We start from the raw sequence: 26,775 nt of genomic DNA, 5'->3' as shown, positions 1-26,775 counted from the left end.
AAACAAGATATAGGGATCACACAAGTTTTTTTATTGCGTGTATTAATTATCAGACAATCGTCAACGTCAACTATAATAATCAACAAGACTGAGCATGAAGTATAGAAATTGACCTGATGAAGCTTTGATGGTGTATAGTGCTGTAATTAACTCGATATTGCACAGGCTTTGGTCACTGAACAACTGGAAATTTCGAAAGGCTTCACAATCACTTGAGGGAGATTGTTTAGACATCTATAACATGAAAAACAAGCGATGCCTGAAAGGGAATTTCAACAACATAATAACGTTTATCCAACACGGCATCTTGCTGTTGATTTACCGGCTACCTTAATAACCAGCTGGGTAGCCGCCGATCTTTCTCTCGTCTGAATACCCCGCATATCCGCCCTGGACTTTTCTAATTGCGGTTGCAGCTGCTATGGAAGTCAGTCCTCTTGTTGTGTGTCCAATATCTTTCAGGCCGTCCACTATGTCCTGTGAATTTATAAAAGGGATCATTTGTCGTAGACGGAGGTTCTACTTGTGACTTAAGTATCAAAAACAGCAGCAATATTAGGCCAAAAAAAAAAAAAGAAATGTTTCTGGTCAGGCCTTTCTTTAAAAAATGGTGCGGCGACGCGGCTTTTTTTTTTTTTTTTTTTTTTTTCCTCCTCAAGGGAGGGAGCAGGGTCAGTTAAAGCACCAAAGCTTAGCGGCTAATTTGCATAATCATTTGCATATAATTAATTTATATTTGCATATGGATGTAAGCTTGCACATGCATCCACACATACATGTACACTCACAACAAAATGCAATGGTAACACACAAGTGTGCAGTTTGAACATCATGGAAACTCTTTATTACACTTAAATAAATCATCACAGTATTGTAATTACAATTGCAATTAAAACAGAAGATTCAGATTGAAACTTTGAGAGCAAGAAATGGTTCGTCTGATTGGAGTTTCATTAATACATATATTGCTAATAAATTGTCAAAACTTGCCAACAAAGAGGAAAATTCACAAATTTAAGCTTTACACAATTCAAATGCAATTGAGTTTTATATCATTTTTGAACGACAAACACCGCGAATAATTTTTCATCACGGGGATAGATTTCAACCAGCGCCCCCCCCCCCCCCGCATAACTTCTACTTCCACTGAACATCGTCGTTCGATTCTTGATTTTAAAAATACCACCAAGATGATCACAAGACATGAACTAAGTACAACTAGAATCCCTCGAAAATCAGGTGTAAAATCTTTCAGAGAACGTGTCAGAGTGGAACCACACGCGACGCCAGGATCAATGTCAACACGTTATAAACCTGTCGACCAACATGGCCGCCGCCATATTGAAATTTATGCAATGTGATCGTGATCGTACTCAGACAAAACTCATCGTTGTACAATGATAATCAACCTCACCAGTCAACTCTTGTTTCTTTTGCGGTCCATTTCGTTGATCAAAGCATGGGAATGTGATCAAAGGCCCTGCTAGTGCTACACCGCCTACCTCTGTGAACACTTGTCCGCGATGTATACTGTCTTTGTTGGTCGTAATAGTCGTTCTGGAATGAAAATTTGTGAACAACCCAGCCGATTCTTCTATTGTTTTAACGTTCCTCTCAACACTTCCGGACAACTTATCTGATGCATATCATACTTCACACCTTCCACTCTTTCACCAGGTTAAAAGTTGCAGTGAGCGCTTATGTGTAGACAACGCATGCATCAGCTGGTAGCTACGCAGAGCGTATGAACTAAAGGATGGCGGGAATATTTTAAAGCGCAGCGGGGAGAATCAAAGCGTAGCGGGGGGAGGGGGGGAGGCGAAAGCGTAGCGGGACCGCTATGGCCTGGGGATAACACTGAGTTTTGTAGTTTTATCAATATAGTAACATTTAAACTGTTCAGCAGTCACTGATCATGTGCCCCAAAGAATTTTCTTTCTCTTCAGCCGTTTTGGTTTGGTGTTATAGTAATCAGTATGTAGTTTGCCACAGCCGCCGGCCTCAAACCAGAAAAAAAAAGGGTGACGCGCTGTTGTTCAAGTGACGCGCGCGCTGACCAGAAACATTTCATTTTTTTTTTTGGCCTTAGCGATAATTACACGGCAACCTACATACATATACTAGTGTTGCTGGTTGAGCTGCTGCATATTTTCAAGACTTTTCGACAATGTAAAGTTAAAATTTCACAATGAGGCGCACAAGAAAACTTGGAAATCTTTTCAGTATGAAAAGACATCTGTCCTCTTCCACTCCCCGGAACGACTTTTGAGAAAAGAGAGATTTTCTGAAAAAATTTTAAAATTTTCAACAACATATATCATCACTTCGATTATGTTGATATTTCAGAGGCTCAACAGTTTGACTTCAAAAATTTCACTTTGTACAAAAAACTATACGCAATCACTGCTTTCCTGAGCGGCCTCATGAATACACGACAGGGTCAACGTGAATTATGGATTACGTCATTGTTAATAAGTGCTTCACTGCGATACAAATAACCAGAGGCTGGTTAGTGTGGTCATTGGGTCAGGCATTGTCTAAATGTAACACTCTATTCGTCGAAATTAATCACACGTTGTTGTTTTGATGATGATGATAATGATGATGATGATGATGGTGATGATGATGATGATGATGATGATGATAGTGGTGTGGTTCTTGTTGTGCTGGTGGCGATAAGGAGGAGAAAGAGGAGGGGGACCTTACCCCTTCCATCTTTCTCTCATAATCAACCCTGTCCGGTATTAACTGGTGATGAAATCGGGCGTTGTTCATTGCATCTTCTATATTTTGTCCAAACCAAAGAGTCCTGGCAGCAATCTGAGCAGAGAAGTATAGAGTCGAATCATTGGATTTCAAAGTGAAGACCCATTGTAAACCACGTAGAAGAAACTTCACTTAACTATATTTCACTTAATAATGCAAGTTGACACACCATAGGTACCGGTAAGAAGCCAAGTGTCCTTACAAGTATCGACAGCTATCTAAGCATTAAGCTCATGTTACGGGATGAAATGGCAGACTGAACACATCTCTTCGTTACGATGTTTTTATCATTTCTAGATCAATTTTACCATGAAAGGTCCTCTTTCTCTCTATCAAACGCATAGCGAACATAGCACCGACTTATTTGGAAAGATGACAAGGACAAAACAAACGCTCCAATGTCCACCCGTCGGAGTGAGTCAGTTTAAAATAAAGAAGAGATGTATGTCACACGGTCTCAAAAATGCTCTCTTTCTTTGTATTCAATAAATTGTGCAGATTCAGTTCGCCTTTTAATGGCAAATATATCATCTTGAAATATTAATGAACATCGGTTGAGATGCCTCAGAAATTTTACTCAAAACTTTCTCGACTGTCGTGACTTCTCCCCTCTCTTTGCCGTACTTTTACCCAAATTGACGCAACCATGCTTTCTGTCACTTGTTGAGATAGGTTGGAACTCTGAATAGGACTGTGGTACTTCGTTGTGTCCCGGAGGGAAGTTCATTAGTTGACGGATTTTTGGAACAAATTGCAATGATAATTTTAAGCGCAATCTTTGGTTCCATAAGCAGTCATTACTTCTCCTTTGAACATCTACCACGCTAAAGTCACATATAATCTATCAAAATACTGACTTTATCATTCATCTTTGAAGGAAAAAAATTATTCAACTAGTAAGAGACGGAGGGAAATATTCGTACCAATGCAACTGACGTAGTAATTCTCGTTCCCCCTGCAGCACCAACAAGTAATTGTACGTCGCCGTTGCCATCAATTACAATGGTAGGTGCCATGGAGGACATCGGTCGCTTCCCTGGTTTGATGTAGTTTGACTCAGAGGCCGGTACACCGAATGAGTTTGTTGTGTTCGGAGTAGAGAAATCGTCCATTTCGTTGTTAAATATAATACCAGTTCGAGTGCCCATAACCTTTGACCCGAAGCTGTCAAAAAGGAAATCCCTTAAATAGTATCTACAGTAGTACTGAGGATAATACTAGTACATTTTGTTCAAATCGCGATCTGTCTTCACATGAAACTTATAATCGAAAAAAGTATTTCTGAAATACAAACAGATTACGATAAGCCAGGCTTGTGTCTCACTCTGTCAGCATTTTTCACTCAAACGATTTAAACAGATTTGCGAACTCAAGTAACGTAATTTCAAGCAAGCTACAACTTGGTCTTTTGCCCTTTTTGTTTGGTGTTTACACTTACTGTGAAGACATTGAAATTAAGTAAGTTGCAAACAAACAAACGAACAAACAAACAAACAGGACAATTTGAAAATAATCTTTGGGTGGACATTTTCAATCGAGTTGGTATAACGGTTTTTGTCTGTGAGATAGAAAATCAAGGCGTACAAATCTGGCTCTCACGGGACGAGAAAATATTCCTTAGATTAATTCACTAATGAATCTTGGCCATACTGAGAGACAACACTCACTAGAGGTTGATAGTCGAGGTGACTGCCACGGCATTGCCATCAGCGTCCATTGCACACAGATGCGATGTTCCAGCGTCGTCTTTGAGATAGAAAGCGGTCCGTAATAAAGATAATCATGTGTCTGATTATCATGAATCTTATCTCTGAGACTGGCAGCATACTCCGGTGACGTCATATTGTCGGTAATCTGAATAAAGACACTTCGATTGAAAGCACCTTTCCGTATGACAAGGTATACATTTCTAGATTTTACGTATTTTTAACTGCAGACGTCATTTTCTGAAATCTGCTGTCGTTGTTCGCAACAATTGCCGAGGAAATTACAACTAACTGTTCTTTTCTAGACTCATATCTTTCCTAGACTCACATAAAAACTCAGACGTAACTTGTGACGCCTGTGGCTTTACATTGAATAAAAGGGGGCAATGATAAAACAAGACATCGTCTCCTTCTTTTCAGATTACTGGAAGTCAAAACCGACAGCGCCACACACTAAGCTTGAAACGTTGGATGTAATTATATGGCGAAATATCAAATTTAAGACTGTTTTGACTAGTTCTCAATGCAGAAATTTTGGTACATTTATCCTATTTTGAACCACTGTTTGTCAGTGAATTCATTAAACTCACGTCGGCCACGTCTTCGTAGTCCATATCTCCGAGGAGAGATCGTTTGGCATATGCAAATTTGAAGGCCTCCACCATGCGGTGATAGGTTAGAATCTTGGACTCCTTATCTCTGACGCTATCTTCATTCATATTGTACCCTGGAAGTCATCAATTGTCGTTTGATCAGTGGAGGCATTTTTTGGATAATTTTCAGAGGTTGAATTTGCCAATTAGCATCGACATGAATTTTTTATATATCTACAATAAAAGTATGTTTCAATATGCAGATTAAATTTGTATCCAGCTCTTCTTAAAAACCTCAGCATGCATGTTGATACAGAACAATCTTTGCAAGAACATTATTGAAAGATTGCAGTCTGACATAGCATTAATTGTGGACCATCGAATCAAAGTTACCATATTCACATATCCATCCATATTCCTTTCACATTGCAAATTGACATGATAATATAGGCCTACTATCATATTGGTCAATCTATCTTTTCAATAATGAGAGTAAATATCCATATGTAAATTACGACTCCCTCGTTCAAGCAACATCACCTCAATACATACAGGAACACTTACCTCGTTCAAATTACCTCATCTCAATACTTACCTCTGAGAATATTCAGTATCAACATCAGCACAGCACCGCTAGAGGGCGGTGGTAATGAATAGGCTTTCAGTCCATCGAACTCAGCCGTGACAGGTTCTCGAAATCTCACGCGATAATTCCTCATATCCTCCGCGGTGATGATGCCACCTGAAGTGACGACGATAATAACATTGGTAAGTAATGATCGCTTCTGTCATCACAAAGCAAGCGGCATTTTCTTTAACTGTACGTAACAGGTTGAAATGTAATATGCAACCAGCTTTTGTTTTTTTTTTTTGTTTTGGTTTCTCTTGATATTTAACGCCAATGAGTTTAAGATGAAACATCCTATTGCCGACGTGACATCTGACTTCAAACCGACAATGTTGTGTTTTGTACGGTAATAGCAGTACTTAGCCTTTTTGAAACCTGTAAGCAAGGTAAAATATCAACTCTCTCTCTCTCTCTCTCTCTCTCTCTCTCTCTCTCTCTCTCTCTCTCTTTCTCTCTCTCTCTCTCTCTCTCTCTCTCTCTCTCTCTCTCTCTCTCTCTGATGATACTGTTTTCATGGGGTTAGCGTTCACCAAACACACCGTTTCAGAACAGGTAAAGGACGTCTTTGTCTATTCGCCTACTGTGGTGACCTTATTGGTCAACATCTTGTGATTTGCTAATGACCTGACAGAAAGAGAGAATACAGTTGATGGAAACACATGGACGGACTGTGATAGAAAGTACATTGAAAATATCATAGATATCACAAACAGGGTGTAAGGATTTCAGGTATGTCCCTGTGATTAAAATGCCTCGAAACTTCTTAAAATATTGAATTTTGGTTCAGGAACTCCCACACTCTATCTTATCAAGACTAATCAAAGAAGCATTGTTTTGCACAATGTTGGGGTCATGTCGCAAGTAATCACATACCGATTTACATATATTGAATGTAAAATCACAAAGAAACAATCTACAAGTACTGATGATTACAACTTGTGTGCCGATCATATGTTTCTCCGTCCATTGAAAATTTGTTGACGGCGTTGCTTGGCCATGGCATTCAGTCCAGCGCGATAAAACAGTGACAAGACTCGTTGCAAGTTGGCGTGAAATACTTTTGACTTCCGTTTCTAACGACTTCACTGAGATTTAAGCATGAAAATAAATCACGGAGTTACATAGCTTAATACACCGGGCCGAGTATCAAACCTCTTACGGTGTCATGGAAGAATTGATGACACAAATGCAGCTACATCTAGAACATCCCTAGTTCGTTTACCAAACTTGGGACAAGAAAAACAAGGACAAGACCAGTCTATACCCTTTATTGACAAGTATATTATCTGTACCACACGGTTTGCTTTCTGTGACCTTACTTACCTTGTTCTTTAATGTCTGCGACGATATCGTCAGCCAATCGACCAGTGTAGAAAGCTTCAGCGCCACCAGCGGCGATTCTCCTGTACGTGTGGGCTAATTTCGGTCTAAACATTATGTCACCCTCTTGCTTTAGACTTCCGTCATCCTTGAGGAAAATGTCACTGAAATGGAAAAAAAGGACAGTCACCTAATAAACAGGAGCTTTATTAGATATAAGCGGTTAACCGAATATTCGATTCAAATCGAATTCAAATCGGCAATCTGCACATTTCGTATGCCACCTGATATAAAATATACAACGCAATTGTTTTTTGGGATTTTTTTGACATGTTGTTAGAAGTTTTGCAAGATATATACCATGTGATAAATTCGAAAAGCGTCAAGTTCCATAGTGCTTAGAATGATAGAAAGGCTGTACATTAAACAAATAAGGAAGAAAAGTCATTGAAAATTGGGAATTTCAGCCAAGGTGCAATAAATCCCGAGGTTGTACGGTACAATAGAAAACGTTCATGATTAACTAGGAAATCCAGCACTTGAGATTTATTCATAAACTATTTTTCTCTTTACCCGAGGTTTGGCATCGATCTTATATAGCTTTCCCTGGATCTTATTGCTGAGGCGAGAGCACCATCGATTTCCATGCCCTCTTCAGCTAATTTGATAGACGGCTCGAAGAGGTCCTTCCACGGCAGTTTACCGTACTTCATGTGGGCTGTCCAGAAACACTCCACTTCACCCGGCACACCAACGGCCATTCCACCTGTAACGGCACAACACGATGACTTTGAAGACCTAGTGTATGCGACCTTATGACCTTATACCCCTCTTTCTTTGACAGCATATGATCCAGTTTTATTCTCGCTGGTTCTCAATTACACCCAATCATTAGTCACAGATATCTGCTTAAATAACAACAAGTCGATTGTGCTATTAAATTGCACTCGGCATTTTCAGCGAAAGGCGTTAGTTCTTCACGACATTCATTTTATTAAGTTCCCGCAAGTCTGTCCGTAGCATTCCACCAAAAGCGCCTCTGCCTTCCACTTTTTATGGACCTCTTGAATCTTTCAGATGAAAAGAGTAAGATTCTCGCATCTCCACGTAAAGCTGTGGTGTTAACTTAAACCTTCACCCGCATCACTTTGCGAACGGAATTTTGCGTTCTCATCTGTAATATGGAGTGAACTGGTCAAAACCAAGTGGTATACCGTCACAGGGTGTGGTTTATACTAGCAGCTATTGTATCGTAATAGCATATTGAAATTCTGGCATGAAACGTCAAAAAAACGATTTTTGCTCTTGCCGATAGCTTGCGCATGTGCCAACCGTGCTATCAGATCGATCAGATCGCTGTATTTGCGCCATCAATATATTGATATGATATACTTAATCTTAGGGGGCCTTCTCAAGAAAGACGAGTGCTTGATTAACAAAACGTTAAAGAAATACGTACGCTGTCTCCCTCTCACTCTGTCTGTCTGTCTGTCTGTCTGTCTGTCTGTCTGTCTGTCTCTCTCTCTCTCTCTCTCTCTCTCTCTCTCTCTCTCTCTCTCTCTCTCTCTCTCTCTCTCTCTCTCTCTCTCTCTCTCTCTCGTATTTTGCAGTATATGACTCCAACCTTCTTCTGTACCCGGTTGACCACCCGACAGTTTGTTGGCCTGTCCTTGTCAATTTACTATGCAATTGCCCTTCATCATCATGCACGTGGGATCCTGGCCTTAATGGTCATTTTACAAGGATTTACAAGGTAAATATGGGTGATTTGGTGGCGTCTGAAATACTTTCTATGAATCGTTCGTCATTTATGACTTAAACCAGGAAGTATTTTAGTGCGTCTGTTTTAATTCAAATTTTTGCAGACTTTGAAAGAAAAAAGAAACTCATCTTACCAACTGTTGAAGCATCATCCTCCGGATGATCTATGTACATGTTCTGTGTCGCCGCTGCGGGCGCTTGTTCACGTGCATCAATTGCTTCAACTTTCCCAGTTTTCTTGTTGTAAATAACCATAAAATTACCTCCACCAATGCCATGACTTTGGGTGTTAGCTATACCGTTGCACAGCAAGCTGGCGATAGCGCCATCAACGGCACTGCCCCCTGCCTGCAATATATCCCTGAAAGAGCAACATCACAACAAAAGATTTTGTCGATGATATTCACCTATATACTTACAAGAGGTAACTTTCCTTTGCAAGATTCAAATCTCGCTACCTGAAATCGCTTTTGTTGTGTGCTAAGCGGTCAAACTACATAATATTGAAATGCATTGTGAGTAAGAAGTGGACTTTTCACCGCAGCAACAGTTTGAGATAGAGACAAAATAAACACTTTTAACGCAAGATGCAGTAGTTTTTTGGTAACAAGTTCTGTTTGTTTGTAAAACACTATCTAAATTCATGCATCTTTTCATCTATTTAGATATTTCTCTATAACCTAAAATTTAACTGATTCTGTAGTCTTATGCGTTTGTCTGTAGGAATCCGCCATGTTGAAAATATGGTCGACCTCGGCGCCTGAGACTTTTATGACTAACCTTGGTGGCAAAATCGTATTTAAGGTAGATCGCACCTCGGGACAGACATTCGGACTCTCAAACTTTTACAATTCTCTTCTGATATACCACATGTGGGGGTTCAATTTAAAGCTCATGGTGAAATAAAACTTTTAACCGCTTAGTTTTTTCGAAATTCGAAAATTTTTATTTGTCTCCATAGAGTTAACTCAGGGATGGCGGCCATTTTGAATTTTTAAAATCGGTAAATCTTGGGTTATTTGTTTCTCTAGTACCAAAATTTACACGGTGACCCCCTACTTTTATTCTTGATTTTGAAAGAGAATGATTGAAAGATTCCTTGAGGAAAGTTAGAGCAAAAGTTTAAGTCTTGCACTTTCGAGGTGCATATTGCCTTAAGAAGCCAAAAATTGTGTTCAGCCAAGAATATATTATATATTTTTATCGATTTGTAAAGCCATAGTAAACGTAAAAATCACGAACAGCTCGCTGTCTGAAATTTTGGCGTTTGCCTGGTTTAAAATAAGGACTGACTATTGTCACCAGGGAATTCCATAACGTAGATCACCTGTAAACAGCGATGTACAATAGTGTTCAGCATTTTTGTCTTTGAAGTGAAGTATTTTGTCCTACTGCCAAAGTCATGTCAAATCCTCTATGTCGAAGCTGTTGCCACTGTCATTGTTGACGACTTGAACTGAGTGAATTTTCGTGCGGACTTGAATTAATTTGTCGACAAGAAATTCACATTGCACAAAACAATTCATCATGTTTGCAATGCTGAATTTTCATCTTTCGACATAATTTTGAGTAAAAAATCATAAAATGCACTTTCAATAGAACAAAAATACCAAACGAATATTAATCAGCTACTAGCCTTCGAAGAAACACGGAAGGATTAAATTCCCAGCATCCAGACTGTGATTCAACACATGCGCAGTTTTTAGTTGTACTGCAAAAATGCATTACATCCTTCTCCATCCTGGCATCCATAATAAAACGTCAAAAGTACTAACCTTCCAACGACAGAGCATCTTCCATTGTCAGCGGTAACAATCGCATTTTTGAAGAAATATTTATCTGTCGGAGGCGACTCTGTTGTGCCACTGTCACTGACTGTAGTAGCTACCCTGGTTGTTGCATGGGCCGTACTGCTCCCGTCGTGCAATTCTTCATTTCCAGGTGGGGTCTGTGAGCAACGCGAGAAAGAGCATTCATCGAGTGCGTAGATCAGTATCAGCCCGCCACCAACGGCGCAAATAGCACAGACGACGGCGATTACAACCAATACTTTCCTGGACACCTTCTTGCTGAAATGGAATAGATAAAGAGGTTAACTTAACACTGAAAAAATACATAATATTTTCACATGGTTTTTGGGGTCCCTACTCTGCCAACGAAAGATTACAAGAATTCCTCTTTTTCATAGAAAAATAGCAATTGATAGAAATCCAAACCTCATTACAGCACTCTAGAGTTCTCAAGTACTGCGTGGCACTCTGATTTCGCAACTACCAACATACACTCACCGACATAATCAGAACCACTTTTGTAATCTTTCCACTTCAACAATGTTACGAGGCAGCTTCAGACACATTATCAACCAGATATCGCCAGCAATTTGAATCATCTGGGGATGACATAGCTTGGTCTTTTTGCGATAAACTACTATCATTTTGACATAAAGGGCCACCAATTTTCAACATTATTATCCAAAAGTTGACAAAGTATTCAAAGGATATCCATCGCGGGAGATACCAAATTATGGTAACTTATGTTTTATAATACCTCACATACCACGTGACCTCTGTCAGTTAAACTGGCAAATGAGCTTCCCGGTGTATACCCGCGTTGCCTCACAAAACACAGGTTGTTAACCGTTACTTGTAAGTAGCGTCATTTATGGCATTCATTATCTTTTCTATAAATCCGACAGGGCTGTTAGATAAACATCTAACAGTAAATTCACACACAGCGTAAGACGCATTATTATAAAGAGACTGCCTGGTGATAAAATGACAGCTCAGTCGTGTGTACCTTCATTGTTGGCATAAAAGTATCTCCTTCATAGACATATTCTATGGAAACAAGGCAACGCAATGACAGGCGACAGTTTACAAGATGGCCACCTCTTGTAACGGATGTATGTTAGTCACTATGCAAGTTTTCTTATTCTTTGTGGTGGCGCTTGTAATTTACAACCAGACCTCTGCCTTGATACAAACTTCATTTAGTGTGCAGTGTACTTGGACATTAAAATGAAGTAATGAATATTAAGGACTATAACACTTTAAGCGTGAATCATGGCGGCATCAGCCCCTTGTTGAAGCGCTGAAATGGGGACAGCACAAATCGGACCAAACAATAACAACACTGCCTTTGTCTCCCTTGCAACCAACCACATCAATGATGTCATGAGTCCTCACCTTGACTTTCTAATGGCAAGGTCATCAGCCGATCAACCTACTTAAGGCAGCTCTTCTTGGTGCACTTCAAATTCAGTAGTGATGAATTGAGACAGAAAATTGAACGAAAATACAGAAATGAAGGCAAACTACGGTAGTCATATCATACCATATTGTCAAAAACCTTTCTGTACAATGACAATATTTCTCGTTCTTGGGTTCTGGTTTCACATTTCAAACAGAAACTTTCCTTGAAAGAGATCAGTAAATATATGCACGCGTTGAAAGAGATCAGTAAATATATGCACGCGTCTATGTCTTCTTTGATTCTTATTAAAAGAGAAATAGCACTTGAAGACGGCGTTTTTAATATGCATCCATGAATTGACAAAGTGTGACGAACAAAACATGATTATCCATAGAATTTCTCAAACATTTTATATCCAGGAAGAGATTAGTAAACGCAGGAAGCGGAAAATCTTATGTTCCAATGTGTTTGACGTACAGAATTAATCTGAATGAAAAGATTGATTTGGGTGTATTGACCCGATCTTCCGTATCTTCATCCATCTACTTATATGTTTCTATTAATGACATTTATATTCGATCTCTGATCGTAATGATAAAATGTTTTTGCACCTTCGATCGGGCGTTTGATCTTATCGCCCACAAACAGGCCAGTGTACTGTAAATTCCTCCCGCGATACGCGTCGCGTAGATCCCGAGTACATAGAATGTTTCTGGCTTTCAGAATAACGTGAAAATTTATGTCTTCTGCTAAACAACTTTTGTAACATTTTCGACGAGATTGTCTAGCTGAAATCGCAATAATGATAAGCCGAAGGTTGTGTGGAAAACAGGGCGGTGTAGCCTTATAAGCTGTCACGTGTGACCTCCATTGCCCATTGCCCACTTTTATGATGCGGGCCTTGAGCAAACGTCGTTAACAAGACAAACAACAGAAGTCGCTAGGACTTGTTAACCTTTGAAAAAAGAGAGAAGAACAAAATAAAACGCAAACGCAAACAATCGTCCAAGTCCCTACTGCGTTTAAGGCTTTTGTTTGTGACGTCGGAGTGTTTGTGCAGTGCAAGACGTGAGGTACTGTACATGTTACGAACCTTTTGAAGGTATCCTTGGAACCGGTTTCTTCCATTGCTATCCTTTGTAAAGATCGGGATGTCCCTTTCAGCGTGAAATCCTACAGCAAAACGGTAAAGTCTGACTTCAGCTGGCGCGAAGTAGTGTATTTGCGGCCAAACAGTGACCAAAACAGATGTTAATTCTGGTCAAGCACGGTTATGAGGTGTTGGTCTTACTTGCGCACCTCGTAAATGGTGATTACGAATGATTTGGGTACACAAGGCAGTTCTGAGTATGTTTACAGAAGAATGACATGTTGAAACGTACAATAAATCATAGCTAAGGACAATATCTCATCGCAAGTTAAGTTTTACTGGTTACATTATACCCGTCGACAGACATCTAATTATTAATACGATCAGACAGGCACTTAGCAAGAAAGCCTGTGAAATTTGTTAAAAACGGACGCTTTCGTGTTCCCATATTAACATTCCTCAACGCCATTGCCGTCGCTTACTTTCATTACGTGGACAAATATGATCTTAAACAGCATTTGGACTGTCTTGCCAGCGTCGTGACAAAATGGCGCTGATTATGTGATCTTCAAACTAGCGGTGACGTAAGATGTGAGGATAGCGTAATGTAATTAATGTGGGCCTATAGGTAGTGTCGACAATATAATAGATCTGGTAGGATTTGAGTCCCACTTCATTCTCACTTTTGGGTTAATTTTTAACGCCACTGTCTTAATCACAACGGGCTTGTGTCGCACAATTTGTGTTGAACGACAAAAAAGTCGGTGCAACCAAACAGGGATCATTGTTTCTTAGGAACGAATAGATAGGCTTTCAAACTCAAGTTTTCAACCCTCCAATATTTGTTTAGCATTTCTCGTTGCACAAATTACCCCATTGCCAGTATCTTAAATTTCCATTAAGATAAATATGATATGAAAGTTGCTAATGGCAACGAGGTATATCAGTGGTTAGATCGCTTATCATAATCATAATCTAAACTATATCAGAACTGATTTATTCTATGTGTCGAAATGTATTTTCCGACCTTGTCAGGACGGCGCGTGACTCGGCAAATGTCTTTCGCTGTTTGCCCTGCTTTTAGGAGGTCAAACAAACATCAAGGGCGAAGATCATTCATTTGTCACCAGGCTGCCTGTGCGTTTATATCAGCGAAATTAGAAACGGAAAATATGTGGGATTCTGGGACACAGCGTGCACGCTTTGCTGGCTTAAAAATCTTGGAACTTGAAAAGAATTGTACAACGTCTTCATTCTCACCACTCTCCTGAAGATGTGATGGTCCATCCCTAAGTTGAATTATAAGAAGTAAGACATCGCAATCTAGATACATAAAATGCCCAATGGGTTATTTTTGTTAACAGAAGTGTCTTTTCTGATCTACCACCTGTTGGGGTTAATCTTGAAGCCATTTGAGTAAGAAAAACTTTCGCCGTCTTAGTTTTTTGAAAAATTGAAAATTTTGTTTTTCTGTACACAGGGATGGCGGCCATTTTGAATTTAAAATATCGGTAAATATTTGGTAAGTTGTTTCTCTAGTACCAAAATTTTACGAGGTGACCCTCGATTTTCATTCCTGATTTTGAAAGTGAATGGTTGAAAGACTCCTTGAGGGAAATCAATTTGAGCGAAAGTTTTTGTCTCCTAATTTCGAGGTGCACACTACTTAGATGACAGACTGTCTTCACTAAAGAAACGAAATCGTTGTTTGTTTGGTTTATATTTATATGTTATCTGTCACGTGATTTTTTGTGCAAACAATAATATCTTTCAGATATGCAGTTTTCAAAAGCCAACGCAACATAAAAATCGATGTCATACTTTTTAGAGCGCCATTTTTTTTGTAATTACAAGGATCCGACTCCAGATGTGAAGAGAAACATAGGCCGTGTTCATATTTCGAGATTACGTAGCAATTTGATTGATATCGAACTTGATAAGGAAACCAAACTAATTGAGCTGTCGAGAGATATTGATGTAAAAATCAGGAAACGTATTTCATGTCGCTTTTTATGTAAATCGCTTTTCTTTTACAGCTGCGTGTTTGCAAAAATGCCCCTTCTCAAATGCTACAATGACGTAGCAATAGAAAGGGAATGGAATCTGCAAGGAGATGCTAACGTCGTGGTGCACGTGACAAAGCAATCACGTCATCAGAATTATAGACGTTTGAGTATCTGAAAATCCTAAGCTATTCTGATAGATTTATATTAAATTTGTGAGGCGGTTTGTGTCCTGTGGTCAGTTTGCACTTCGAACTATATACCTCGGGTTAGAAATTTCATGAAAAATACGTAATAGTGTTATGCTCTATGGGAAGTTTTTATGAACAGACGCGAGCCGAAAGGATGTACGTTGGGGGACTTGGAAGAGAGGACCAGAACGGGAAGTCACACTTTGCGTGGAAGCACAAATGAGGAAAGCGATGCTTTCCCCATCAAATATTTAATTTATTGGTTTGGATGCTTTGCTTACTTCTTTAATGCCCACTTTAGCTACGAATTATTGAAAGTGGATCGGGGAGTTGCCCCTGCAGCAACCGCTAATCGTTTGAACGTGTCTCGTCGAAGATCATATTTGTGCTAGTGATGTCCCATTTCAATCAGATAAACTGCGTTCAATGGATGAGTCCCTGCAATATTTCAGACTAGATTAGCTTAAATTTCGTTGTAATGTTTAAGTTCATGGATGAGTAGTGCACTTACAAAAGAGTGGAGGTAGTCCTAGGGCGTTCCAAAGTGCTATCCTTCCGGTTGTGTGAACAGTCGCTTGTCAAGAGATACGGGACGGCCGCTGTGTGGTATACATTAGACAGGTAGGCTCCCTTCTAATGCATACCACACAGCGGCCGGCCCGTCGGGTATCGGTTCACAAGCGACTGTGTGAATACCCGAGTCGGTGATATTGTACTTTCTGTGGCAACAGGGCAATGAACAAGATACATTGGGATTTGACATAATTGTGATTGCCCTTTTGCAAAACGTACAATGGTATAGTAAGTTTACAGAATTCATCGACAATACTATAGGCACGTCAGGTGTTTAACAAGGTTCAAGGTTCTCAGTAGTTGAGTAGCGTCATGGATGTAAATGGTAGCGTGCAGCGAATCTTGCAAGTATTTGTTCATCGTCCATCATCGTCCATCGACATCTGAAAGACAACAATCTGTATACAAAGATGCAATCTGCATACCGTCAACACCATAGTACTGAAACGGCAATTGTTCGTGTTTACAACGACATACTTCGAGCTATCGATGGACAGCATTTGTAGAAGTAATTCGTAGAAGTAATTTGTAGAAGTAATTCGGGGTTAAAAGTGGGTACCCTTGGTAAGTCATTCATTTTACTGCGAATAAACCACAATATGTCAAAATTTTCATATTAACAGCTTTATTGCAAAACAGAGTGGTCGTTGTTATATACTTTTTAAAGAACATGTGAAATTTAACAAAATTTGACCAAGCAACACATACATGTATTTGCCTACGTTTACTATTCTTTCTCACCCAACTAACGACTGCTCGTCTTGCTAAAAGGTGAACTCACCAAATTGTTTATCTTAGGTTAATAAATCAATGAAAATTGAAGGAATCTTTGCAAAAACGTAATTTTGAGCAAAATATGCCATGTTATGTACAACGCCACCTTAAAGCCCCAATAGCTATAGCTGCGAATTTTCATCATTATTTTCATGATTTTATTTTCAAACGAGAGTTGGTTTGTGTAAATATGCTAACTGAAGAACGTGTATAGAACTATCACTGCTCGTTGATTTGGACCATACCTACACATTTAGATTATAAAATAAACAGGTGCCGCACTTATAAAATGGTGCTATCATGCGCAGTATTTCCTGCATATGCACATGGTGATCATGCCAGAAACAAGTATGATGCCATATATTTGCATGCACAACACACGATGGCGAACATTTTGTTGCAATCTTTATTTTTTTGTCACATAATTACTTTTTGAAAATGGCGGGAAATCTAAAATGATGTTAAAACGTTTGGATTTACATGCCACTTTCGACACTTATGACAGTGTTATACGCTTTTTCAGTCTTTCATGGGTCTTATTACTAAAAGAAAACTCTTGGAAAACTTGCGATATTTTGAGATCGGTATTATTACACGTTCTGACGTTCGCAGCTATGGGGGCCTTTCTATGTGTCCTTTATTATATCTGCCAGTCATGCAAGTGAACACTATACAGAACTTGTTCTCAACCCACCGAATTAAAACAAGTAAAAGGTGGTTATTGAACTGTGTACCAGTAATTAAGCATATCATTAGACAAAGCTTATACACTACATATGATACTACATATGACAACTCCATTGGAGAGAATTAAATTGGTCGAAAAACGCCGCCAAACTTTGAGGGAAAGGCACACCTTTGGGGTTGAAGTCAGCTTTCGGTTGCGTAATCTTTCTGTGCTGTTAACTGTAAATGCCCGTCTTTGTTTATATTTTGCTTCTTTATTGGTTCCACAGTTTTTTCTTCTCTACCCCATTACTCAATTTGAGGTGCCTTTATTTGAAGGTGGAGTCTACGTAGAAAAAAGGAAACCGTCGCATTTTGCTGGTATTTTATCAACAGCCTCAATATCCCGATGGGTAGCCACCTGCCGTTCGCTCATCCGAATAGCCTGCATATCCACCCTTGACTCTTCGAACTGCAGTTGCACTTGCTATGGAATTCTTTCCATTTGTTGTATGCCCCATATCTTTAAGACCGTTCACTATGTCCTGTGAATTTATTAAAGGGAGTATAAGGTCTTAGGCAGAGGTACAACTCATGGTAAAATACTAAAAACAGCAGCAGTATAGAAGATTATCGAAAAGTCATCAACAAAAAGTGCCATTATGTATAACATTCATGAGCGGATGTCGTGTTTCTTTCGTGATACTTAGAGCATGTAAGACTACGATGTTCACGATTAAGAAAAGGGAAAGTTTTGAGAACATGATATCTGTCCAAGTTTTTTTTCCGAGTAAAAACGAAGAGACATCTTATGAAACATTCCACACGTCCCATTTTTGCAATTTTTAACCGAATGCATCTTCCATTCATTTGCCGCATTTTTAACACCATTCTAGTCTCAACGGTTTGAATTTGTCCGGAATACGACACAATGCTTTCGTCATCGACCAAAACAGTATACGACAGGGTCGATATTACGTTGATTGAGTACGTGATTGGATATGGGCGCTATGCCGTGATACAAATAACTTCAGTCGAGTTCTTCTGGTCACTGGGTCAGGCAATTTTTGATATTTATTAGATTTTCATACATAGCCGTGTGAGCAGACACAAAGAGAGACGACTAAGACTGACCCGTCTGGAGTACAGAACAATTTCGGTGAAAATTCTAAAAAGGACTACATTTTCAGGGACAGCGGTACTAGTTGAGCGAAGTGCTTTAGGATTGTTATTTCAGCTTGATGATCCCTGTTGGGATGATGGTGAGATGATGATGATGATGATGATGATGATGATGGTGGTGGTGGTGGTGGTGGTGATAACGACGACGACGACGACGACGACGACGACAACGATGTGATGATGATGATGATGATGATGATGATGATGATGGATGATGATGATGATGGTGATGGTTTGGTGGTGGTGTGTGGTGGTGGTGGTGATGATGATGATGATGATGATGGTGATAAGATGATGATATTACCTCGTCCATCTTTGTCTCAAAGTCAATCCTGTCCGGTATTAGCTGGTGATGAAATCGGGCGTTGTTCATTGCATCTTGTATACTTTGTCCGAACCACAGAGTCCTGGCAGCAATCTGACAAGAGAAGTAGAGTCCAATCATAAAATTTTAAATTGAAGACGTCTTTGAACACAATGATATCAGCAAGAAGTCGTTAGTCTTTCAAACTATCGAAGCCATCTTGCATTAATGTTTAATTATCTAGTTGCTGACTAAACACATCTACATATGGTTTTTTAAAACTGTTATCATTTCTTCTCAAGCTTGCTCCTTATCGCTCTCAGAGGCATGGCGAAAACAGTAATGGCATTGACCTATTTTGAAAGACGAAGCAGAGCCAGCATCCAAATTTTATTACACAAGGAATTGTTCAGATTCAATTTTTTTAAAGCCTTTTTAAAGTGATCATACCCCATTTTTAAAAATCACAAGGTTACGAACTGAAGTTCAATTGTAAAATTACGTCAATGCGGCAATACGAAAATTCCCCGTTGTTCTCAGTTTTTCCCCGACTTTGTCTGTTTTGTGTTCATCAAACTGTCTCCACTTTCCGTGACGATGCTGTATGTCGTGTATTGATTGAGAATCAAATCCAGGCTAAAAGCAAACTGTGGTACTTGTGCTGTCCCGGTGAAGGGAATATCATTTAGTTTTTTGTGACTTTGCCACAAAACTGAAATAATAAATCTCAACACAGTCTTTATAGTACTCTTCGAAAATATATCGCACTAAAATCACTAATAGGTCAGGCAATCAATCACATACGAAACTTTGTCCTTTTTCAATGGCATAACCATGCCACTAGTCTAGAGAACGAAGAAGGCTTTCCTACCAGTGCAACTGAAGTGGTGATTGTCGGTCCCCCTGAGGCACCAACAAGTAGTTGTACATCACCGTTGCCATCAAGTACAATGGTAGGTGACATCGAGGACATCGGTCGCTTCCCTGGTTTGATGTAGTTTGACTCGGAGGCTGGTACTCCGTGTGCGTTTGTTGTGTTTGGAGTAGAGAAATCGTCCATTTCGTTGTTGAATATGATACCCGTTCGAGTACCCATAACCTTTGACCCGAAGCTGTCAAAAAGGAAATCACAGTTCGGTATTCGGTAGGTTCTGTCTTGACATGAAACTAATGGTCATGAAAAGATGTTAACAAATCAATCAATCAATCAATCAATCAATCAATCATTCTTCTAACGATGTTAAGCTACTAGAAACCATCGATCTTAAATACCATTCACACGTCATAGGGTTTCATGAATGCAAATGTTAGTTTTTCTTTCTTCGTGTAGACGTAATTTGTAAATACATCTATTTTTGTAGGATAAAGTCACGTAAAATACAGTTACACTATATTAAAATCATAACACTCATCTACAATATAATGTGTGTCAGTGCAGATAAATTTATTTCAAAGGATCTATGGAGTAAATCTGTGACAGGATGTAGCAAAAGACAGAAAACTAAAGGGTCAGGAAAAAAATGACGAGTGAATGTACTTGAGGCGTAATAATATGTTATGGACAACAAAAAGTTTCTATCATCGCCTGAAAACCGTTTCCCGGGTATTGCGATAACAAAATAGATTTGAACTTCACTTCAGTCACGTAATCGAGAGCGACATATAATTTAAGCGTTTTGCCTCGTTCAGTTTAGTATTTACCTTAAATTGACCCATTGAAGTGTGATAAGCTGCAGACAAACAAACAAAACGTTTGGATATAATCTCTGAATTGAAATATTCGATAGTTGTCAGAAAGTTTTATTTGTGAATAAGTAGGCGCAAAGATCTGCCAAAGCTGGTAAGTAAGTGACTGTTAGGTGTCTACTTACTGAAGGTTAATGGTGGCAGTTACTGCCACGGCGTTGCCATCAGCGTCTGTTGCACATAGATGAGATGTTCCAGCGTCGTCTTTGAGATAGAAATCAGGTCCGTAATAAAGATAATCATGCGTCTGATTATCATGAATCTTATCTCTAAGACTGGCTGCATACTCCGGTGACGTCATGTTGGCGGTGATCTGAAAAAGACGTCGATTAAAGGCACATGAGCTGCAACTTTTGGCATTATTTTCATGATTTTATATTTAGATTATAATTAGTTCATAGAAATGTTTGTAATCAGAGATGTTTACTCAAGTATAATAATGAGTGGGACTGCATAGGGAGGTTTCAGTAAGACAAATAATAAAGGAGTGCCGCACCCCAAATAGCCACCTTCAGACAACTACATGATAAACAGCATAAATTGTGCATTTACACATTTAAATATTTACAAACACAACATGGTGTGACCCACTGAAAGGACGGAAAAGGGATTCACTCGACTTTGACTAAAAATTCTCCATTTTCACTGAACATGGCAAGATTTTGAAAATGGCGGAAAATTTAAATGGGCAAAAATCTGTTCAATTTCTTGCCTATTCTGCCACAAGCAAACGCTGTTCAGGCATATTTAATGACAATATCGTTCAATTTGCAGATTGCAATAAATATCTGTGGACATTGGAGGTACCTTAAGGTGGGACAAATTTCGCAGTAGTGGGCCTTTAAAAGTTCATTTTCGTAAAAACTTGCTTACAATGCTGTGCACATATTTTTTTCGAAATCTGTTATCATTATTCGCAATAATTGAGAGATGGAATTTCCTGTTCCATGTTCTTGCCAAGATTATCTGATATGTTCAGCTTTAAACTGAATGAAAGGGTGAACAAGAAACAAATTGCATCATAGATCACGTCATCTCCTTCTATCGGCTCTTTTATGTCAAAATCGACAACCAAAAATACTGAGATTTTGGATGCTTGTTGCCATAACTTTTGAAAAGTAGAATAGTAATCTGGACAGAGCTCTTGGTACGGTTTTCTTCTCTGAACCGACGATTGTCAGAGAAATCTTAAACTCACGTCAGCGACGTCTTCAAAGTCAATGTCTCCGAGGAGAGATCGTTTGGCATATGCAAATTTGAAGGCCTCCACCATGCGATGATAGGTTAGAATCTTGGACTCCTTATCTCTGACGCTATCTTCAGTCATGTTGTACCCTGGAAATTATCATTCGTCGTTGGATCAGTGGATAATTTTCAGGAGTTGATTTTGGCATCGTTATGGAATTTTTATCTTTCTCAAAAATAAAAATGTTTCAATGTTCAGATTTGCATTCAGTTTCCTGGATAAAATGAGCACAGATGACGGGAATGTTTGCTGTCTGACAGCATGTATTGTCGAGACCCATCAGAAACAATGGATTTGAAAAGTTATCTAAAATGTTTAGAAAAATCGATGTCAACATGCGAATTGGAAATATGTATGTTATTCTCGTCATGTTGATTTTTCTATAATTCTTTTGAATATAATGACCAATCATTTTAATACACAAATAATAATAACTCGTTCAAGTAAGATCATTTCAATGTGATGGAATACTTACCTCTGAGAATATTCAGTATCAACATCAGCACAGCACCGCTAGAGGGCGGTGGTAATGAATAGGCTTTCAGTCCATCGAACTCAGCCGTGACAGGTTCTCGAAATCTCACGCGATAATTTCTCATATCCTCCGCGGTGATGATGCCACCTGAAGTGACGATGATAATAACATTCGCAAGTGATGACAACTTTTTGTCATTACAAAAGCACATTGGATTTCTAATGTTATTTTCACAGCCACAAAAAAAATCACAAAATTCTCGCTCAATATACCGACATGAAATCCAAAGGTGTTATAAAAAAATTGATGAAACCAAAAAAGCTACGTTGTTAATATCTCATGGGTGCGTACAAATAAACATAAAGGAAAATGAAATCACGACCAGTTTATACCCTATGTTGACAAGTATATTATCTGTACCACACGGTTTGCTTTCTGTGACCTTACTTACCTTGTTCTTTAATGTCTGCGACGATATCGTCAGCCAATCGACCAGTGTAGAATGCTTCAGCGCCCCCAGCGGCGATTCTCCTGTATGTGTGGGCTAATTTCGGTCGAAACATTATGTCACCCTCTTGCTTTAGACTTCCGTCATCCTTGAGGAAAACTTCGCTGAAATGGAAAGAAAAGTGACATATCGAAGTCTGCTGCTGGTATATATATATGTCTTGCCTGTGTCTGACTGAATATGTTATTCAAATCAAGTTCAAAACACTAACGCACACATTGTCTATGAGATTTGACAAGGCAGGTGTTTTCGATAAAATTCGATTGAAAATGTCTAAGTTATATGCCATAGAATAGATTCCGTAAGCTGTCGTTCAATGATACATAAAATGGTTGAATATTTAAGGACCTACACAAAATGGAAGACAATGACATGTAAAATTGGGAAATTCAACCAGGTTATCCCGTACAGTTGAAAACGTTCGCGGCCATCTTTGACATTCAGCATTAGAGATTTCAAAAATCATTTTTTCACTTTTACCAAGGTTCGGCATCGTTCTTATGTAGTTTTCTGTGTATCTTATCCCGTAGGCGAGAGCACCATCGATTTCCATGCCCTCTTCAGCTAATTTGATAGACGGCTCGAAGAGGTCCTTCCACGGCAGTTTACCGTACTTCATGTGGGCTGTCCAGAAACACTCTACTTCACCCGGTACACCTACAGCCAACCCGCCTGTGGTAGCGCAATATATTCACTTTAAAGGCCTAGTAACAACGTCTTAATGCACTTTTTCTTCCACAAAACATCATCCAATTTTACTTTCACTTAATCAACAAAATTATACCGTTTATCAATATGAAATGTGTCGTTGTTGATATCCACTATCTGCCATATCAGCAGTTCCGCAATCGGAAAAGTGTAATTTTATTACATAATGGCAGCCTATAGCATAGACAATGATTTTGTCGCGTCTTTAATGCATGTCTTTCAACATGCAGCCTCTAAGAATTTTAAACAAGGAAATATTTTACTTTGCCTTTTACTTTGAAAGGAAAAATATTGAAAATTATTCTGGACAAAGATGTGTGTTGTCAGTCCTCGCTGATAGCTTACCGACTGTTGAAGCATCATCTTTCGGGTGATCTATATACATGTTCTGTGTCGCCGCTGCGGGCGCTTGTTCACGTGCATCGATTGCTTCAACTTTTCCTCTTTTCTTGTCGTAAATGACCATAAAGTTACCTCCACCGATGCCGTGAAATAGTGTGTTAGCTATACCGTTGCACAGCAGGCTTGCAATAGCGCCATCAACGGCACTTCCCCCGGCCTGCAATATATCCCTCAAAGAGCGAAACAACAGCAAAAATTAGGTTCACTCTAGTATGCCCGAGACGCCAAAGTCCTTTCCGCGATTCAGCTGTGTTAGAACAAGAGTGAATTCCGTATCTTCGTGAATTTTACATTAGTTTTATTGATCGAGGAAGCCACATGAACAAAATTGTATCACAGTCTGTTTGCTGTCTTAAATTTACATTGTATGCTTTCTCTATCAAAATACTGACTATTGAGATTAAGGAATGTCTAAAGGTAGAGATGGTTAAAGTTCCACATGTGTTGTGTTTTCAAATAATTTTATTCCGACAGTAAAATGCAGTTTGTCCTGTACTCCTAGAACCTTGTCAGAATACTTCGTATTTAACTTGTAAAATACATCAGCAATGTATATTGTTTCCGATTGTTTTTATTAATAACTGAATTTTAGTGCGGACTAGAATCAGTTAGTCAACAATAAAATTGCGTTTATTTGCACATGATTTGCTGTTAGCAAGGCTATTAATAATGTATTACTTTCATGTATTACTAACCTTCCAACGACTGAGCATCTTCCATTGTCAGCGGTGACAATAGCATTTTTGAAGAAATATTTATCTGTCGGGGGCGACTCTTTTGTGTCACTGACTGTTGTAGTTACCCTGGTTGTTGCATGGGCCGTACTGCTCCCGTCGTGCAATTCTTCATGTCCAGGTGGGGTCTGTGAGCAACGTGAAAAAGAGCATTCATCGAGTGCGTAGATCAGTATCAGCCCGCCACCAACGGCGCAAATAGCACAGACGAGGGAGATTACAACCAGTACTTTCCTGGACACCTTCTTGCTGAAATGAGATAGTTGAAAACATATCGGAATACATTACGGTGGAATGCGCCTACATAGCAGATATGCGGACAGTCAAATTTGTACAATCCTTTTCTGTACCACTCGTGGGAACTCATTTTAAACCTCATGGAGCAAGGGAAAAATTTCACTGTGTTAGTTTTTCGAAAATCGAAAGTTTATTTTTCCCCTGTGAAAGGTACAAGTCAAATATTAGTAAATTTTAGGTCGGGTGTCTCTCTAGTACCAAACTTTGCACGGTGACCCCTGATTTTTCATTTTGATCTAGCAAGAGAATGGTTGAAAGTTTCATCGAGGAAAGTTTAGGTCAAAGTTTAAATATTACTTTTACTTTTTATTACCTTAAATAAGCAAATTCATAACTTGTCATAACGTACGTGAGTGTCTATATACTGCTTGGAGGAAAGCGGATTTTCAGAACTTACCCCTTAAACAAATAATGGCGACCAAAAACTTATTACAACTATAAGATTTCGAAAAACGCAATGTTTGGCACGATAACATCACATTCGATATCACAAGTGCAACAAATTTCTAAATATATTTGTATGTAAACAATTGGAAAAAGGAAATGGGTATTATTAAGGGTCAATCTTTTGATGATTTTGCCCTACTTTGTACTGTATGTCAACTAACGTTTCTTGTCCTACACCTAAAAGCATGTGGAAGCATCAGGTAGTTGTTTTATCAACGCAGCGTCTACATGTGAAACATGCACTATTATTTACATTTGCACTGTAGTCCGGACCGGAATTCACTTGTGAACATTAATATTGCAGTTTACACATGTACAGGCTGGATTGACAAATAGAATACTGTATACCTTAATAACCTTTGGGGAGTAGAACAAGAAGCTGTAGTATATATAATAAATTACTAAACCAAATGTTGAATAAAAATCCGGTAAAAAGTCACGGCTACAGGCCCTTTAAGAGCAATTGCAATTCAAGGAGAAAACATATAGTATTTCATAGCGGCTTTAAACGATAGACAGAACGAGCAATAACAACACTGTGTTCTTTGTATTATTTTATCTTAATTCGTCTAATGTTTACATGTCCGTTAATGACACCTTCTATGTTTGCACACGTCTCTTTAGTCATATATTTAGCACCTTTGGGCCGTTGAGGTTATGACCTAAAAACATACAACTCAACTGTAAAATCCTTTCACGTTGCTCTGTAAACGAACATTTGAAAGATTTTATGTATATTTTCAAGGGTTGAAGAACAGTACACAAATTTTATCTTCTTCGTGAACGTCTCGGTAAAAAAGGGCGTTTGAGTGAAAAATGTACCATTGCGTGATTTCGACTGCCATCATCCGCTTCTGTGATGCACCGAGCAAACGCTGCCAATAAGGTAAACAACGAAACTTCACTTGGATTTATCAACTTTTCGATAAACGCAAACAGTTTTAATCATTTCGATCTCAACTGCGATGAATATTCTAATTTGTAGAAGAAGTGCTCCTGCTGTCTGTGATACAATGCATGTCTGTCGTCTCGGCGGCCCTGGAGGGAGTGTTTTGTGCATTGCAAGATTTTGACATTAGATAAAGCGGACAATTTACAAACCTTTTGGAGATATCCCTTGATTTGGTTTCTTCGATTTCCATTGTTGTATTCATTCTCAATCATTCATTACTTCGGAAGAGATCAGGTAACCCGCTTTTCAGCATAAGACATTTCAACAAAACAATGGAGGCTAAACTCTAAGCGCCGTGAGTAGTAAATTTACAACCAACAGGCGACCAGAACAGACCTTCCTTCTGGTCAATTACAGCAAAAAACAGGATGGTTGGACAGTCTCATATACATTACGTTTACTTTTTTGTACGTCTCACACAAGTTTGTAGATACATTGTAGATAAAAGGAACCGACTCATTTGAGTGAAATACTAATCATGTAACTCTCCACTCCACTGTTTATCTTTGTG

General features: G+C 39.0%; 2 protein-coding genes across 2 annotated transcripts; both read right to left on the bottom strand.

Annotated features, from left to right (window-relative positions):
* Window positions 1-10: 10 nt before the first annotated feature.
* Window positions 11-13,323, bottom strand: LOC139145671 (glutathione hydrolase 1 proenzyme-like). Its single transcript, XM_070716960.1, has 11 exons — window positions 13,060-13,323; window positions 10,550-10,843; window positions 8,909-9,135; window positions 7,587-7,779; window positions 7,017-7,177; window positions 5,661-5,807; window positions 5,063-5,199; window positions 4,434-4,620; window positions 3,690-3,930; window positions 2,707-2,820; window positions 11-477 (listed from the first exon to the last, which is right to left on the bottom strand). The coding sequence occupies exons 1-9, from the start codon at window positions 13,092-13,094 to the stop codon at window positions 3,764-3,766; spliced, it is 1,548 nt and encodes a 515-aa protein (XP_070573061.1). The 5' UTR covers window positions 13,095-13,323; the 3' UTR covers window positions 11-477; window positions 2,707-2,820; window positions 3,690-3,763.
* A 3,108-nt stretch (window positions 13,324-16,431) lies between these two features.
* Window positions 16,432-26,545, bottom strand: LOC139146282 (glutathione hydrolase 1 proenzyme-like). Its single transcript, XM_070717689.1, has 11 exons — window positions 26,414-26,545; window positions 24,530-24,817; window positions 23,778-24,004; window positions 23,144-23,396; window positions 22,668-22,828; window positions 22,217-22,363; window positions 21,694-21,830; window positions 20,621-20,808; window positions 19,621-19,861; window positions 18,750-18,863; window positions 16,432-17,808 (listed from the first exon to the last, which is right to left on the bottom strand). Exons 1-11 carry the CDS (start codon window positions 26,464-26,466, stop codon window positions 17,662-17,664), a joined length of 1,956 nt encoding a protein of 651 aa, XP_070573790.1. The 5' UTR covers window positions 26,467-26,545; the 3' UTR covers window positions 16,432-17,661.
* Window positions 26,546-26,775: the final 230 nt, after the last annotated feature.

The sequence above is a fragment of the Ptychodera flava genome, chromosome 12 (assembly GCF_041260155.1).
Source record: "Ptychodera flava strain L36383 chromosome 12, AS_Pfla_20210202, whole genome shotgun sequence".
Taxonomy (NCBI): Eukaryota; Metazoa; Hemichordata; class Enteropneusta; family Ptychoderidae; genus Ptychodera; species Ptychodera flava.
Note: the sequence above shows the minus strand (reverse complement) of the source record. Positions and strands in the feature narration are given on the sequence as shown.